The 16729-nt window shown below is 36.6% G+C and overlaps 1 protein-coding gene across 2 annotated transcripts in view; it reads left to right on the forward strand.

Annotated features, from left to right (window-relative positions):
• usp32 (ubiquitin specific peptidase 32) overlaps nt 1–16729 on the forward strand; it is a 66389-nt gene that overhangs the window by 2797 nt on the left and 46863 nt on the right. The window contains exons 2-6 of one of the 2 annotated variants that reach the window (XM_061934096.1): nt 7933–8060; nt 8505–8610; nt 12552–12670; nt 13306–13465; nt 16235–16366. In XM_061934096.1, coding sequence (XP_061790080.1) covers nt 7933–8060; nt 8505–8610; nt 12552–12670; nt 13306–13465; nt 16235–16366 — 645 coding nt within the window. Of the gene's footprint in view, nt 1–7932; nt 8061–8504; nt 8611–12551; nt 12671–13305; nt 13466–13489; nt 13614–16234; nt 16367–16729 lie in introns of those variants that run through there. The other variant, XM_061934099.1, reaches the window with a different exon arrangement.

Below are 16729 nucleotides of genomic sequence, written 5' to 3' on the forward strand. Positions count from 1 at the left end.
TATACTACATTTTACTACCTTTCAAGAGCGGTAACACTGCAATATTACTACATTTAAACTACAAACTACTCTGTATTGTACTACATTTTACTATGATTCAATATTATTACATTTAAACAACAATATGACAGGTTATACTGCTCTTTCATTAAATAGTACTCTGTATTACATTTTACTATGTTTCAATACAGGTAATACTGCAATATTACTACATTTAAACTACTATATATTCTATATGAAGACAGGTTATACTGCTCTTTCACTAAATAGTACTATTTTACTACGTTTCAAGAAAGGTAATACTAGTTTACTAAATATTTCTCTATATTACAGTATATTCTATTTCAAGAGATGTTGTACTGCTCTTTTTCTAAATATTACTCAATATTATACAACATTTTACGATGCATTATATTTCAAGAAAGGTAATAGTACTATTTGACTATATACTACTATACATCACAATATATTCTATTTCAAGAGAGGTTATACTGCTGTTTCACTAAATATTACTAAATATTTATTCAATATTATTTATACTATAATATTATATATACTTGTGTGTATGTATGTATATATATATATATATATATATATATATATATATATATATATACACACACACATATATATATGTGTATATATATACATACATATATATGTGTATATATATATATATATATATATATATATATATATATATATATATATATATATATATATATATATATATATATATATGTATGTATGTATGTGTGTGTGGGGAAAAAAAATCACAAGACTATTTCATCTCTACAGGCCTGTTTCATGAGGGGGGTTCCCTCAATCATCAGGAGATTTTAATGGGAGCATTCACATACCATGGTTCATATAGGGCACAGAGTGGGTGGGTACAGGCTGGCGTAGGGGCGTGGTGATTGGCTCATGTGTTACCTAGGAGGTGTTTCCGTCTGTGGCGGCATGCTGTTACAATTTCGCTGCGCTTGTTGAGGGATGACAGGTCTGGACGGTAAATAATAAACAGTTTCTCTTTCAAGCATAGGTTGCATCTTTTATTACCACTATTGTAAGGTGTGCTGGATGCAAGAATTTGCCATGTTATTGAATATTCAACATTATTGTCTTTGAGGTCCCAAATGTGTTTGCTGAGTTCTGTGGTATTCCGCAGGTTTTGGTTCCTGAAAGAAGCCTTGTGATTGTTCCATCTGGTTTTGAATTCTCCCTTGGTTAATCCTACATATGTGTCGGATGTGTTAATGTCCTTGCGTGTTACCTTAGATTGGTAGACAACTGATGTTTGTAAGCACCCCCCGTTGAGAGGGCAATCAGGTTTCTTTCGACAGTTGCAGCCTTTGTTGGTTTTGGAGTCGCTCTGTCCGGGGGCCGACGGCTCATTTGCAATTGTTTTGTGGTTTGAGATGATTTGTCGTATATTGTTCATGCAGCTGTAGCTCAATTTAATGTTGTTCTTGTTGAATACTTTTCTTAGGGTGTTGCCTTTGGGAAAGTGTTTGTCAATCAGATTGAGGAATTTGTGTCCAATGTTAGTTGAGACGTTTTTGCTGTATGGGGGGTTGTATATATATATATATGTATGTATGTATGTGTGTGTGTGTGTGTGTGTGTGTGTGTGTGTGTGTGTGTGTGTGTGTGTGTGTGTGTGTGTATATACTAGTGTTGTCCCGATACCAATATTTTGGTACCAGTACCAAAATTATTTTGATACTTTTCAGTACTTTTCTAAATAAAGGGGACCACAAAAATATGTCATCATTGTCTTTATTGTAAGAAATAATCTTACGGTACATGAAACATATGTTTATTATTGTCATTTAGTCCTTAAATGTTGATGTAGATGATCATAAAACTATTATCACAGTACAGTAGTATTATCGACAGTAATATTGAAATATCACAGTACAATAGTCAAATTGAAATAGCATCACAGTACAGTAGTACTATAGACAGTAATATTGAAATATTATCACAGTACAGTATACCGTATTTTTCGGAGTATAAGTCGCTCCTGCTGAAAATACATAACAAAGAAGGAAAAAACATATATAAGTCCCACTGGAGTATAAGTCGCATTTTTTGGGGTAAATGTATTTGATAAAAGCCAACAGCAAGAATAGACATTTAAAATAAATGAAGAATAGTGAACAACAGGCTGAATAAGTGTACGTTATATGAGGCATAAATAAGCAACTGGTATGTTAACGTAACATATTATTATTCAAATAACTATAACATATAGAACATGCTATACAATCTGTCACTCCTAATTGCTAAATCCCATGAAATCTTATACGTCTAGTCTCTTACGTCAATGACATCAATAATATTATAATGTCTTCATCATTTCACACATAAGATCAATAATATTATAATGTGTTCATCATTTCACACATAAGATCAATAATATTATAATGTGTTCATCATTTCACACATAAGATCAATAATATTATAATGTCTTCATCATTTCACACATAAGATCAATAATATTATAATGTGTTCATCATTTCACACATAAGATCAATAATATTATAATGTGTTCATCATTTCACACATAAGATCAATAATATTATAATGTCTTCATCATTTCACACATAAGATCAATAATATTATAATGTGTTCATCATTTCACACATAAGATCAATAATATTATAATGTGTTCATCATTTCACACATAAGATCAATAATATTATAATGTCTTCATCATTTCACACATAAGATCAATAATATTATAATGTGTTCATCATTTCACACATAAGATCAATAATATTATAATGTGTTCATCATTTCACACATAAGATCAATAATATTATAATGTGTTCATCATTTCACACATAAGATCAATAATATTATAATGTGTTCATCATTTCACACATAAGATCAATAATATTATAATGTCTTCATCATTTCACACATAAGATCAATAATATTATAATGTGTTCATCATTTCACACATAAGATCAATAATATTATAATGTGTTCATCATTTCACACATAAGATCAATAATATTATAATGTCTTCATCATTTCACACATAAGATCAATAATATTATAATGTCTTCATCATTTCACACATAAGATCAATAATATTATAATGTGTTCATCATTTCACACATAAGATCAATAATATTATAATGTCTTCATCATTTCACACATAAGATCAATAATATTATAATGTCTTCATCATTTCACACATAAGATCAATAATATTATAATGTGTTCATCATTTCACACATAAGATCAATAATATTATAATGTGTTCATCATTTCACACATAAGATCAATAATATTATAATGTGTTCATCATTTCACACATAAGATCAATAATATTATAATGTGTTCATCATTTCACACATAAGATCAATAATATTATAATGTGTTCATCATTTCACACATAAGATCAATAATATTATAATGTCTTCATCATTTCACACATAAGATCAATAATATTATAATGTGTTCATCATTTCACACATAAGATCAATAATATTATAATGTCTTCATCATTTCACACATAAGATCAATAATATTATAATGTGTTCATCATTTCACACATAAGATCAATAATATTATAATGTCTTCATCATTTCACACATAAGTCGCTCCTAAGTATAAGTCGCACCCCCGGCCAAACTATGAAAAAAACTGCCACTTATAGTCCAAAAAATACGGTAGTAAACGTGAAATAGTATCACAGTACAGTAGTACTATAGACAGTAATATTGAAATAGTATCACAGTACAGTAGTACTATAGACAGTAATATTGAAATAGTATCACAGTACAGTAGTACTATAGACAGTAATATTGAAATAGTGTCACAGTACAGTAGTACTATAGACAGTAATATTGAAATAGTATCACAGTACAGTAGTACTATAGACAGTAATATTGAAATAGTATCACAGTACAGTAGTACTATAGACAGTAATATTGAAATCATATCACAGTACAGTAGTACTGAAGTACTAAGTTCATGCTGTTAATCATTCTTACTTTATCAGGAGGACCTTCAACCTCTTGTTCATACAGTCATAATAATAATAAACCATCAACTATGAATTATTATACTTCAATTACATTACATCTATGAATTATTACAGTTACATTATACTTACATTACATTACATCTATGAATTATTATAGTTACATTATTATAGTTACATTATTATACTTACATTACATCTATGATTTTTTTATAGTTACATTATTATAGTTACATTATTATACTTACATTACATCAATTAATTATTATAGTTACATTATTATACTTACATTACATCAATTAATTATTATAGTTACATTATTATACTTACATTACATCAATGAATTATTATAGTTACATTATTATACTTACATTACATCTATGAATTATTACAGTTACATTATTATACTTACATTACATTACATCTATGAATGATTGTAGTTACATTACATTGCATCTATGAATTATTATAGTTACATTAGATGTATAGATAGTACTTTATTGATTCCTTCAGGAGAGTTCCCTCAGGATAATTAAAATTCCAGCAGCAGTGTACAGAGTTGAGATGGAATTTAAAAAGTACAAACCCCGTTTCCATTAGAGTTGGGAAATTGTGTTTGATGTAAATATAAACGGAATACAATGATTTGCAAATCCTTTTCAAGCCATATTCAGTTGAATATGCTACAAAGACAACATATTTCATGTTCAAACTCATAAACATTTTTTTTTTTTTGCAAATAATAATTAACTTAGAATTTCATGGCTGCAACACGTGTCAAAGTAGTTGGGAAAGGGCATGTTCACCACTGTGTTACATGGCCTTTCCTTTGAACAACACTCAGTAAAGGTTTGGGAACTGAGGAGACACATTTTTGAAGCTTCTCAGGTGGAATTCTTTGCCATTCTTGCTTGATGTACAGCTTAAGTTGTTCAACAGTCCGGGGGTCTCCCTTCTGCTATTTTAGGCTTCACATTTTCAATGGGAGACAGGTCTGGACTACAGGCAGGCCAGTCTAGTACTCGCACTCTTTTACTATGAAGCCACGTTGATGTAACACGTGGCTTGGCATTGTCTTGCTGAAATAAGCAGGGGCGCCCATGGTAACGTTGCTTGGATGGCAACATATGTTGCTCCAAAAGCTGTATGTACCTTTCAGCATTAATGGTGCCTTCACAGATGTGTAAGTTACCCATGTCTTGGCCACTAATACACCCCCATACCATCACACATGCTGCCTTTTACACTTTGCGCCTAGAACAACCCGGATGGTTCTTTTCCTCTTTGGTCCAGAGGACACAACATCCACAGTTTCCAAAAACAATTTGAAATGTAGACTTGTCAGACCACAGAACACTTTTCCACTTTGTATCAGTCCATCTTAGATGAGCTCAGGCCCAGCGAAGCGGACGGCGTTTCTGGGTGTTGTTGATAAACGGGTTTCGCCTTGCATAGGAGAGTTTTAACTTGCACTTACAGATGTAGCGACCAACTGTAGTTACTGACAGTGGGTTTCTGAAGTGTTCCTGAGCCCATGTGGTGATATCCTTTACACACTGATGTGGCTTGTTGATGCAGTACAGCCTGAGGGATGGAAGGTCACGGGCTTAGCTGCTTACGTGCAGTGATTTCTCCAGGTTCTCTGAACCCTTTGATGATATTACGGACTTTAGATGGTGAAATCCCTAAATTCCTTGCAATAGCTGCTTGAGAAAGGTTTTTCTTAAACTGTTCAACAATTTGCTCACGCATTTGTTGACAAAGTGGTGACCCTCGCCCCATCCTTGTTTGTGAATGACTGAGCATTTCATGGAATCTACTTTTATACCCAATCATGGCACCCACCTGTTCCCAATTAGCCTGCACACCTGTGGGATGTTCCAAATAAGTCTTTGATGAGCATTCCTCAACTTTATCAGTATTTATTGCCACCTTTCCCAACTTCTTTGTCACGTGTTGCTGCCATCAAATTCTAAAGTTAATGATTATTTGCAAAAAAAAATTTTTTTTATGAGTTTGAACATCAAATATGTTGTCTTTGTAGCATATTCAACTGAATATGGCTTGAAAATGATTTGCAAATCATTGTATTCCGTTTATATTTACATCTAACACAATTTCCCAACTCATATGGAAACGGGGTTTGTACATCCACAAGAGTTTTTTACAGAAGTTGAAGGAGTGCAGCCTCCTCAGGAAGTACAGCCTGCTCTGTCTTTTCCTGTCCGTGTTCACAGTCCAGTCCAGCTTGTTGTCCAGCCACACCCCGAAGTACTTGAATGAGTCCACGGTCTGTACCTCCACTCCCTCCATCACTATAGCTTGTGACCTTGGACTCCACCTCCCATCACATTAGACATTAAATCAGCTATAGTTACATTAAATCTATAAATTATTATAGTTACATGACATCATCTATGAATTATTATAGTTACATTGCATCATGTATTAATTATTATAGTTACATTACATCTATGAATTATTATAGTTACATTGCATCATGTATTAATTATTATAGTTACATTACATCTATGAATTATTATAGTTACATTGCATCATGTATTAATTATTATAGTTACATTACATCATCTATGAATTATTATAGTTACATTGCATCATGTATTAATTATTATAGTTACATTACATCATCTATGAATTATTATAGTTACATTGCATCATGTATTAATTATTATAGTTACATTACATCTGTGAATTATTATAGTTACATTACATCATCTATGAATTATTATAGTTACATTGCATCATCTATGAATTATTATAGTTACATTGCATCATGTATTAATTATTATAGTTACATTACATCTGTGAATTATTATAGTTACATTGCATCATCTATGAATTATTATAGTTACATTGCATCATCTATGAATTATTATAGTTACATTGCATCATCTATGAATTATTATAGTTACATTGCATCATCTATGAATGATTCTAGTGACATTGCATGATGATGTAAATGTATATGGTATTATAATTGAAGTGTGTGGACTCAGACCAAATGTATCAATAGTGTCCTGTAAAGAAGTTAGCATAATGAGTATTGTTGTTGTTGTGTTGCAATGACATAATGAGTATTGTTGTTGCTGTGTTGCAGTGACATAATGAGGATTGTTGTTGCTGTGTTGCAGTGACATCATGAGTATTGTTGCAGTGACATAATGAGTATTGTTGCTGTGTTGCAGTGACATAATGAGTATTGTTGTTGCTGTGTTGCAGTGACATAATGAGTATTGTTGTTGCTGTGTTGCAGTGACATAATGAGTATTGTTGTTGCTGTGTTGCAGTGACATAATGAGTATTGTTGTTGTTGTTGTGTTGCAGTGACATAATGAGTATTGTTGTTGTTGTGTTGCAGTGACATAATGAGTATTGTTGTTGCTGTGTTGCAGTGACATAATGAGTATTGTTGTTGTTGTGTTGCAGTGACATAATGAGTATTGTTGTTGTTGTGTTGCAGTGACATAATGAGTATTGTTGTTGCTGTGTTGCAGTGACATAATGAGTATTGTTGTTGCTGTGTTGCAGTGACATAATGAGTATTGTTGATGTGTTGCAGTGACATCATGAGTATTGTTGTTGTTGTGTTGCAGTGACATAATGAGTATTGTTGTTGCTGTGTTGCAGCGACATAATGAGTATTGTTGCTGTGTTGCAGTGACATAATGAGTATTGTTGCAGTGACATAATGAGTATTGTTGCTGTGTTGCAGTGACATAATGAGTATTGTTGTTGCTGTGTTGCAGTGACATAATGAGTATTGTTGTTGCTGTGTTGCAGTGACATAACGAGTATTGTTGCAGTGACATAATGAGTATTGTTGCTGTGTTGCAGTGACATAATGAGTATTGTTGCAGTGACATAATGAGTATTGTTGCAGTGACATGATGAGTATTGTTGCTGTGTTGCAGTGACAGATGTGGAATTGAAGAGACTGAAAGATGCCTTCAAGAGAACCAGCGGTGTGTCCTTCTTCATGACTCAGCAGTGCTTCGACAAGGAAGTACTGGGAGATGGAGTACCACTCAAAGTTGCAGAAGTACTACTACTTGCACTACACTACTTTCAAATCTCCAATACTAAACAGAGGAATTAGTATTCAAATGATGTTCCAAAAACTTCTTCATTGTATATACTTAGTACTTTACATGTACCAATTTCTTAGTAACAGTAAATATATCTAAGTTAGTACTTTACATGTACTAATGCTCAGTAACAGTAAATATATCTAAGCTAGTACTTTACAGGTACTAAAGCTAAGTACAAGTAAATACATCTAAGTTAGTACTTTACATATATTAAAGCTAAGTACAAGTAAATAAATATATCTAAGTTAGTACTTTACATGTACTAAAGCTAAGTACAAGTAAATACATCTAAGTTAGTACTTTACATGTATTAAAGCTAAGTACAAGTAAATGACTATATCTAAGTTAGTACTTTACATGTGCTATTATATAGAAGAAGTATTTTGTGTGATCAGGTGATCTACACGTCATTCGGAGGTACGACTAAAGGACTTCACTTCAACAACCTTGTGGTCGGTCTGGTGCTGCTCACACGAGGACGAGATGAAGAGAAGGCAAAGTGTAAGTCCCTCTGTCCTCAAACTACTACAACACTTGATGGCTACTAAACTTGTGAGCAGAGGAGGGAAGGCAAAGTGTAAGTCACTCTGTCCTCAAACTACTAAAACACTTGATGGCTACTAAACTTGTGAGCAGAGGAGAGAAGGCAAAGTGTAAGTCCCTCTGTCCTCAAACTACTACAACACTTGATGGCTACTAAACTTGTGAGCAGAGGAGAGAAGGCAAAGTGTAAGTCACTCTGTCCTCAAACTACTAAAACACTTGATGGCTACTAAACTTGTGAGCAGAGGAGAGAAGGCAAAGTGTAAGTCCCTCTGTCCACAAACTACTACAACACTTGATGGCTACTAAACTTGTGAGCAGAGGAGAGAAGGCAAAGTGTATGTCCCTCTGTCCACAAACTACTACAACACTTGATGGCTACTAAACTTGTGAGCAGAGGAGAGAAGGCAAAGTGTAAGTCACTCTGTCCTCAAACTACTAAAACACTTGATGGCTACTAAACTTGTGAGCAGAGGAGAGAAGGCAAAGTGTAAGTCCCTCTGTCCACAAACTACTACAACACTTGATGGCTACTAAACTTGTGAGCAGAGGAGAGAAGGCAAAGTGTAAGTCCCTCTGTCCTCAAACTACTACAACACTTGATGGCTACTAAACTTGTGAGCAGAGGAGAGAAGGCAAAGTGTAAGTCCTTCTGTCCACAAACTACTACAACACTTGATAGCACACAAAGTGGACCTACTAAACTTGTGAGCAGAGGTTTGTGTCTCTTCAGTGAGCAGAATATATGCTGATCATCACAACGCCCACATTTATCTCATTATTGAGCACACGCAGGGTGATTCATCAAGACTGGCTACTTATAAATACATGTACTTTTACTCTACTAGTGCTTACACATATTATCTTATAAATACATGTACATTTACTCTACTAGTGCTTACACATATTATCTTATAAATACATGTACTTTTACTCTACTAGTACTTACACATATTATCTTATAAATACATGTACTTTTACTCTACTAGTGCTTACACATATTATCTTATAAATACATGTACTTTTACTCTACTAGTGCTTACACATATTATCTTATAAATACATGTACTTTTACTCTACTAGTACATACACATATTATCTTATAAATACATGTACTTTTACACTACTAGTACTTACACATATTATCTTATAAATACATGTACTTTTACTCTACTAGTACTTACACATATTATCTTATAAATACATGTACTTTTACTCTACTAGTGCTTACACATATTATCTTATAAATACATGTACTTTTACTCTACTTACACATATTATCTTATAAATACATGTACTTTTACTCTACTAGTACTTACACATATTATCTTATAAATACATGTACTTTTACTCTACTAGTACTTACACATATTATCTTATAAATACATGTACTTTTACTCTACTAGTACTTACACATATTATCTTATAAATACATGTACTTTTACTCGACTAGTACTTACACATATTATCTTATAAATACATGTACTTTTACTCTACTAGTGCTTACACATATTATCTTATAAATACATGTACTTTTACTCTACTAGTACTTAAGTACACAAGGCAGGGGAACTATGTGAGAATGCTGTTCATAGACTACAGTTGAGTATTCAACACCATAGTCCCATCCAAGCTTGTCATCAAGCTCAAGGACCTGGGCTTGAACTCAACCCTCTGTCAGTGAGTCCTGGATTTCCTGACAGGCAGACCACAAGTGGTGAGAGCAGGGAACTTCACCTCATCAACCATCATCCTCAACACCAGAGCCCCCCAGGGCTGCGTTCTGAGCCCCTCTAGTCTATTCACTCTACACACATGACCGTGTGGCTAAAAACACCAAATTTGCTGACGACACAGCTGTGGTGGGTAACGATGAGACGGCCTACCTGAGTGAAGTGAAGAACCTGGCACTATGGTGTCAGGAGAACCACCTCGCCCTGAACGTCAGCAAGACCAAGGAGATCATAGTGGATTTTAGGAGACGGGGGGCAAGGAACTACAGTCCACTCAGCATCGAAGGGACGCCGGTCGAGAGAGTGACCAACTTCAAATACCTGAGAGTGACAATATCAGAAGACCTGTCCTGGACCACACACATAGACAAGGTGGTGAAAAAGGCACGACAGCGTCTCTACTTCCTCAGGAGACTCAGGAAGTTCAAACTAAAGCACAAGATCCTCAGAAACTTCTACTCATGCACAACAGAGAGTGTCAGGACTGGAAACATCACCTCCTGGTTTGGGAATAGCACCGCACACCAGCGCACCAACAGACTGCAGAGAGTGGCCAGGCCAAGAGGATAGTGAGGGACTCTAGCCACCCAAGCTTCTCACTGCTGCAGTCAGGCAAGCGCTAGCGGAGTCTCATGGCCAACACGGAGAGACTCAGGAGGAGCTTCTATCCCCAAACCAATGGCCATCAGACTGCTCAACTGCACCGCTCATTAACACACATCACAATTGCACTTTACTTCCCACTGTAATTACCGGACTACAATACTCTTCATTCAATGACTGTAAATAATGTCAAAACAAGAGTATAAGGAAGTCATACTGTTTGTTCATACTACTGTCACTACTCAACTGCCAAAAGAAGTGTAGACACTTTCATATTTATTACTTCCTATATTGTTATACTATTTCATATTGCACTGGTACCGTATGTGACTACTGTACTTTTACTTGTACTGATACTTCTACCATAACTACTGGGACTTATTGTCTTGTAGTTAATGTACATCAGAGCTATACAAATTGTTGTATTTAGTGTATTAGATTCAGCAACTAGTGTTTGGATCCCACTGTACGCAATATCTGAAGAGCATTTCACTGTGGTGTATTCTGCATGTGACCAATGAAACCCTTGAACCCTTGAGATCTGAATGTGATCTACACAATGATCTTGTTTGATCTGGATGTGATCTACATAACTATCTTGTTTGATCTGGATGTGATCTACACAATGATCTTTTTGATCTGGATGTGATCTACAGAATGATCTTGTTTGATCTGGATGTGATCTACAGAATTATCTTGTTTGATCTGGATGTGATCTACAGAACTATCTTGTTTGATCTGGATGTGATCTACACAATGATCTTTTTGATCTGGATGTGATCTACATAACTATCTTGTTTGATCTGGATGTGATCTACACAATGATCTTTTTGATCTGGATGTGATCTACAGAACGATTTTGTTAGATTTGGATGTGATCTACAGAATTATCTTGTTAGATCTGAATGTGATCTACAGAATGATCTTGTTTGATCTGGATGTGATCTGCATAACTATCTTGTTTGATCTGGATGTGATCTACACAATGATCTTTTTGATCTGGATGTGATCTACAGAATGATCTTGTTTGATCTGGATGTGATCTACAGAATGATCTTGTTTGATCTGGATGTGATCTACAGAATGATCTTGTTTGATCTGGATGTGATCTACACAATGATCTTGTTTGATCTGGATGTGATCTACACAATGATCTTTTTGATCTGGATGTGATCTACAGAACGATTTTGTTAGATTTGGATGTGATCTACAGAATTATCTTGTTAGATCGGAATTTGATATCCAGAATGATCTTTTTGATCTGCATGTGATCTACAGAACGACCTCATTAGATCTGGGTGTGATCTACACAATGATCTTGTTAGATCTAGATGTGATCTACACAATGATCTTGTTAGATCTAGATGTGATCTACACAATGATCTTGTTAGATCTAGATGTGATCTACACAATGATCTTGTTAGATCTAGATGTGATCTACACAATGATCTTGTTAGTTGTAGATGTGATCCACAGAACAATGTTTTTAGATCTAGATGTGATGTTGTTTGGCTGGAGATGCAATCATTGGAGTATTTCAAGTAGGTCCCTCCATGTTTTCAGATCTCTTCAGTCTGTTCAGCAGTGATCCAGGAGGATCTGCTGCCAGGGAGGACATGGAGGCGGTTCTGCAGGTCCTGGACGGAGAAGTTCCACCCTCGCTGAGGAAGTGCTTTAGCGAGGTGAGCACACCTCACAACTTTGTCTTCATTTGACACAAACACACCGTCAAGCAAAGGTTTTACTTCTTTTATAAAAGTGGACACCAGATGGCAGTAAAAGTAGACATTATCCAATGCCTGTTCTGTTTTCCTTCATGACAAATAATGGAGTAATAATGGTTATGTGTAGAGAAATGGCTTCCTCCTTGTGGTCCACAACTTGCAGACGTTCTCTGTGTGTGTTTTACACTCGGAAAGTCTTTCAAACAATTATTCTAACACATGGACCCCCGCATGTTAACAACATTTGTCAAATGTTGAGGGATCTATAGCGCTCACTTTTGTTGGTACATGAGAGATTATCATCACACTTCAACATCTCTAACATGTAAATGCTAAGTCAGCATTGCAACTGAAATGTTTTGCCCTGGATGTGTTACATGAATATATAAATATATACTACATTACCCAGAAGGCTTAGCACTGTAGACAGGAACAGGAAGTAGGTGTGAGCCACAACATTTGTGTGATTTGATCAACAAATACTTGAAGTCTTGTTACATTGTTGTGTCTACACAAGAAAGAAAGTGGAATGTGTGTATTCATACCTGAAAGACCTTCCATACCTGAGGAGTGACCTGAACGTGTGTTGTCAGGGAGACAAGGTGAACTATGAGCACTTCAGAGACTGGCTGCTACACCACAAAGAAGCCTTCACCTTGTCAAGATGGCTGTTGTCTGCAGGAGTTTGTGTCACTCTGACTGATGACAGTGACACACCCACCTTCTACCAGACCCTGGCTGGTGTCACACACTGTGAGTACTTTTATACTCTAGTACTTACACATACTATCTTATACATACATGTACTATTATACTGTAGTACTTGCACATACTACCTTATACATACATGATGACAGTGACACACCCACCTTCTACCAGACCCTGGCTGGTGTCACACACTGTAAGTACTATTATACTGTAGTACTTGCACATACTACCTTATACATACATGATGACAGCGACACACCCACCTTCTACCAGACCCTGCCTGGTGTCACACACTGTAAGTACTATTATACTGTAGTACTTACACATACTACCTTATACATACATGTACTGTAGGTACTATTATACTGTACTACTTGCACATATTACCTTATACAGTGACACACCAACCTTCTACCAGACCCTGGCTGGTGTCACACACTTTAAGTACTCTTATACTGTAGTACTATTACACTGTAGTACTTCAACATATTACCTTATCCATACATGTACTGTAAGTACACCTCTTTATACCTTTTACCTCCTTGCCTGTATTATAATATGTAATATTTAAAAAAAATTTATACACACTGTAAGTATATATGTAATGTAGTAACATTCATAATAACATGTAATATTTACATATGTTATATATACACTGTAAGTATATATGTAGTATCTAGTAACATTCATAATAACATGTAATATTTACATATTTTATATATACACTAAGTATATATGTAGTATCTAGTAACATTCATAATAATATGTAATATTTACATATTTTGATCATTTTAAGTATTAATTTCACATCACAACGTTCACTTCCCCTTCAACAACAACAACAAGACTACTAATCATGTCAGACTTGATGAGAGACAACAAAGACTATTTAGGGACAAATGATGATCCAGAAACTTCTATTTTTGAGACTGAATATAAGGAGGATGATCTACAAGTTTTAGAAGCTAAACAGATGCAGCTTTAGTCAAACACTAAGCACCATGTAGCAGTATTGCTAAGTGCTAAACATGAACATAATAAAACAATCACTTACTGTACAATGCCTGCTCTCACTGGAATGTTTATATCTTCCCCTTCACATCAACAATTCATCAGAATACTCCCTAAGGGTTAAAAAAAAGAGTGTTTTTGTGTCTTTCTGTCCATCTCCGGGGTCTGTTGTCAGAAGTCAGAAGTCTAAAGACTGAGCGCACAGTTCCTGTCTTCACAATAAAAGTGCTTCTCCATCCTGCCTGTGCTAACAAAATAAGAGTCTCAGGACTCACAGAACTCCAAGGTGTTTCTTGTAAAAGAAGTATGGAAGGTGTTCCAGTAAGAAGATCAAACACTTTCATGTGATTTGGGACTTTTTTGTCCTCCACAAAGTAAGTTGAAAGTGATAAAAGCATACATACAGGTAGATGTATACAGGTGTACATGAGGGAAATCACCTGTGCAAGACTCTGCCACACCTGCTTGATGTACAGCTTTATTTTCACAATTAAACAACAACTCACTCAAACTACCTGCTAATCTTCTCCTACTTGATCCTTGTGTGTGTGTGTGTGTGTGTGTGTGTGTGTGTGTGTGTGTGTGTGTGTGTGTGTGTGTGTGTGTGTGTAAGAGAGAGAGTGCCTCCTTGAAATTGACTCACAGCTGGTCAGTGAAGTGTGTGTTTCCTTGCCGACATGTGTATTTGTACCTCTATCATCTGAGTGGAGCAGACACCTGGTAGACACCTGGTAGAGCAGACCTCTGGTAGAGCAGACACCTGGTAGACACCTGGTAGAGCAGACGCCTGGTAGACACCTGGTAGAGAAGACCCCTGGTAGAGCAGACCCCTGGTAGAGCAGATGCCTAGCAGACACCTGGTAGAGCAGACGCCTGGTAGACACCTGGTAGAGCAGACGCCTGGTAGACACCTGGTAGAGCAGACACCTGGCAGACACCTGGTAGAGCAGATGCCTAGCAGACACCTGGTAGAGCAGACGCCTGGTAGACACCTGGTAGAGCAGACCCCTGGTAGAGCAGACACCTGGTAGAGCAGATGCCTAGCAGACGCCTGGTAGACACCTGGTAGAGCAGACACCTGGCAGACACCTGGTAGAGCAAACGCCTGGTAGACACCTGGTAGAGCAGACACCTGGTAGAGCAGACACCTGGTAGAGCAGATGCCTAGCAGACACCTGGTAGAGCAGACGCCTGGTAGACACCTGGTAGAGCAGACACCTGGCAGACGCCTGGTAGACACCTGGTAGAGCAGACACCTGGTAGAGCAGACGCCTGGCAGACACCTGGTAGAGCAGATGCCTGGCAGACACCTGGTAGAGCAGACGCCTAGCAGACACCTGGTAGAGCAGACACCTGGCAGACACCTGGTAGAGCAGACGCCTGTTAAAGCAGACGCCTGGTAGAGCAGACGCCTGGTAGAGCAGACACCTGGTGGCCCCCTTGTAGAGCAGACACCTGGTAGATACCTGGTAGAGCAGTGTGAGGTGTCAACAGGATGAGTCGGTGTGTGTTCTGGATGATGCTATGCTGTTTCTGTTGTCACTATGGGAGAGTTGCACCTTTAGGTGTGTCCATGTTACACCTTGACTGATTATATTGACCATTCCTTGACTTCATACTTGTGTGCCAATAAAGATGTTCCTACTGTCACTATAGGAGAGTTGCACCGATACTGATTGTTGTTTCTTCTTAGTGGAGGAAAGTGATATCATTGACTTGGAGAAACGATATTGATTGTCGTCTCGTAGTGGAGGAAAGTGATATCGACTCAGACAAAGGATACTGATTGTCGTCTTTTCTTAGTGGAGGAAAGTGATATCATTGACTTGGAGAAACGATACTGGCTGCTGAAAGCTCAATCTAGAACAGGACGCTTCGACGTGGAGACCTTCATCCCTCTGGTGTCTCCTCCTCTGCACACCTCCTTATGTGAAGGTGAGTGTCTACCCCACGGTGCAGTGGTCACATGATCTACTCCTCACAGTCCAGTGGTCACATGATCTACACTCCACAGTGCAGTGGTCACATGATCTACACTCCACAGTGCAGTGGTCACATGATCTACACTCCACAGTGCAGTGGTCACATGATCTACACTCCACAGTGCAGTGGTCACATGATCTACACTCCACAGTGCAGTGGTCACATGATCTACACTCCACAGTCCAGTGGTCACATGATCTACACTCCACAGTCCAGTGGTCACATGATCTACTCCTCACAGTCCAGTGGTCACATGATCTACACTCCACAGTGCAGTGGTCACATGATCTACACTCCACAGTGCAGTGGTCACAT

The sequence above is a fragment of the Nerophis lumbriciformis genome, linkage group LG30 (genome assembly GCF_033978685.3).
Source record: "Nerophis lumbriciformis linkage group LG30, RoL_Nlum_v2.1, whole genome shotgun sequence".
Taxonomy (NCBI): Eukaryota; Metazoa; Chordata; class Actinopteri; order Syngnathiformes; family Syngnathidae; genus Nerophis; species Nerophis lumbriciformis.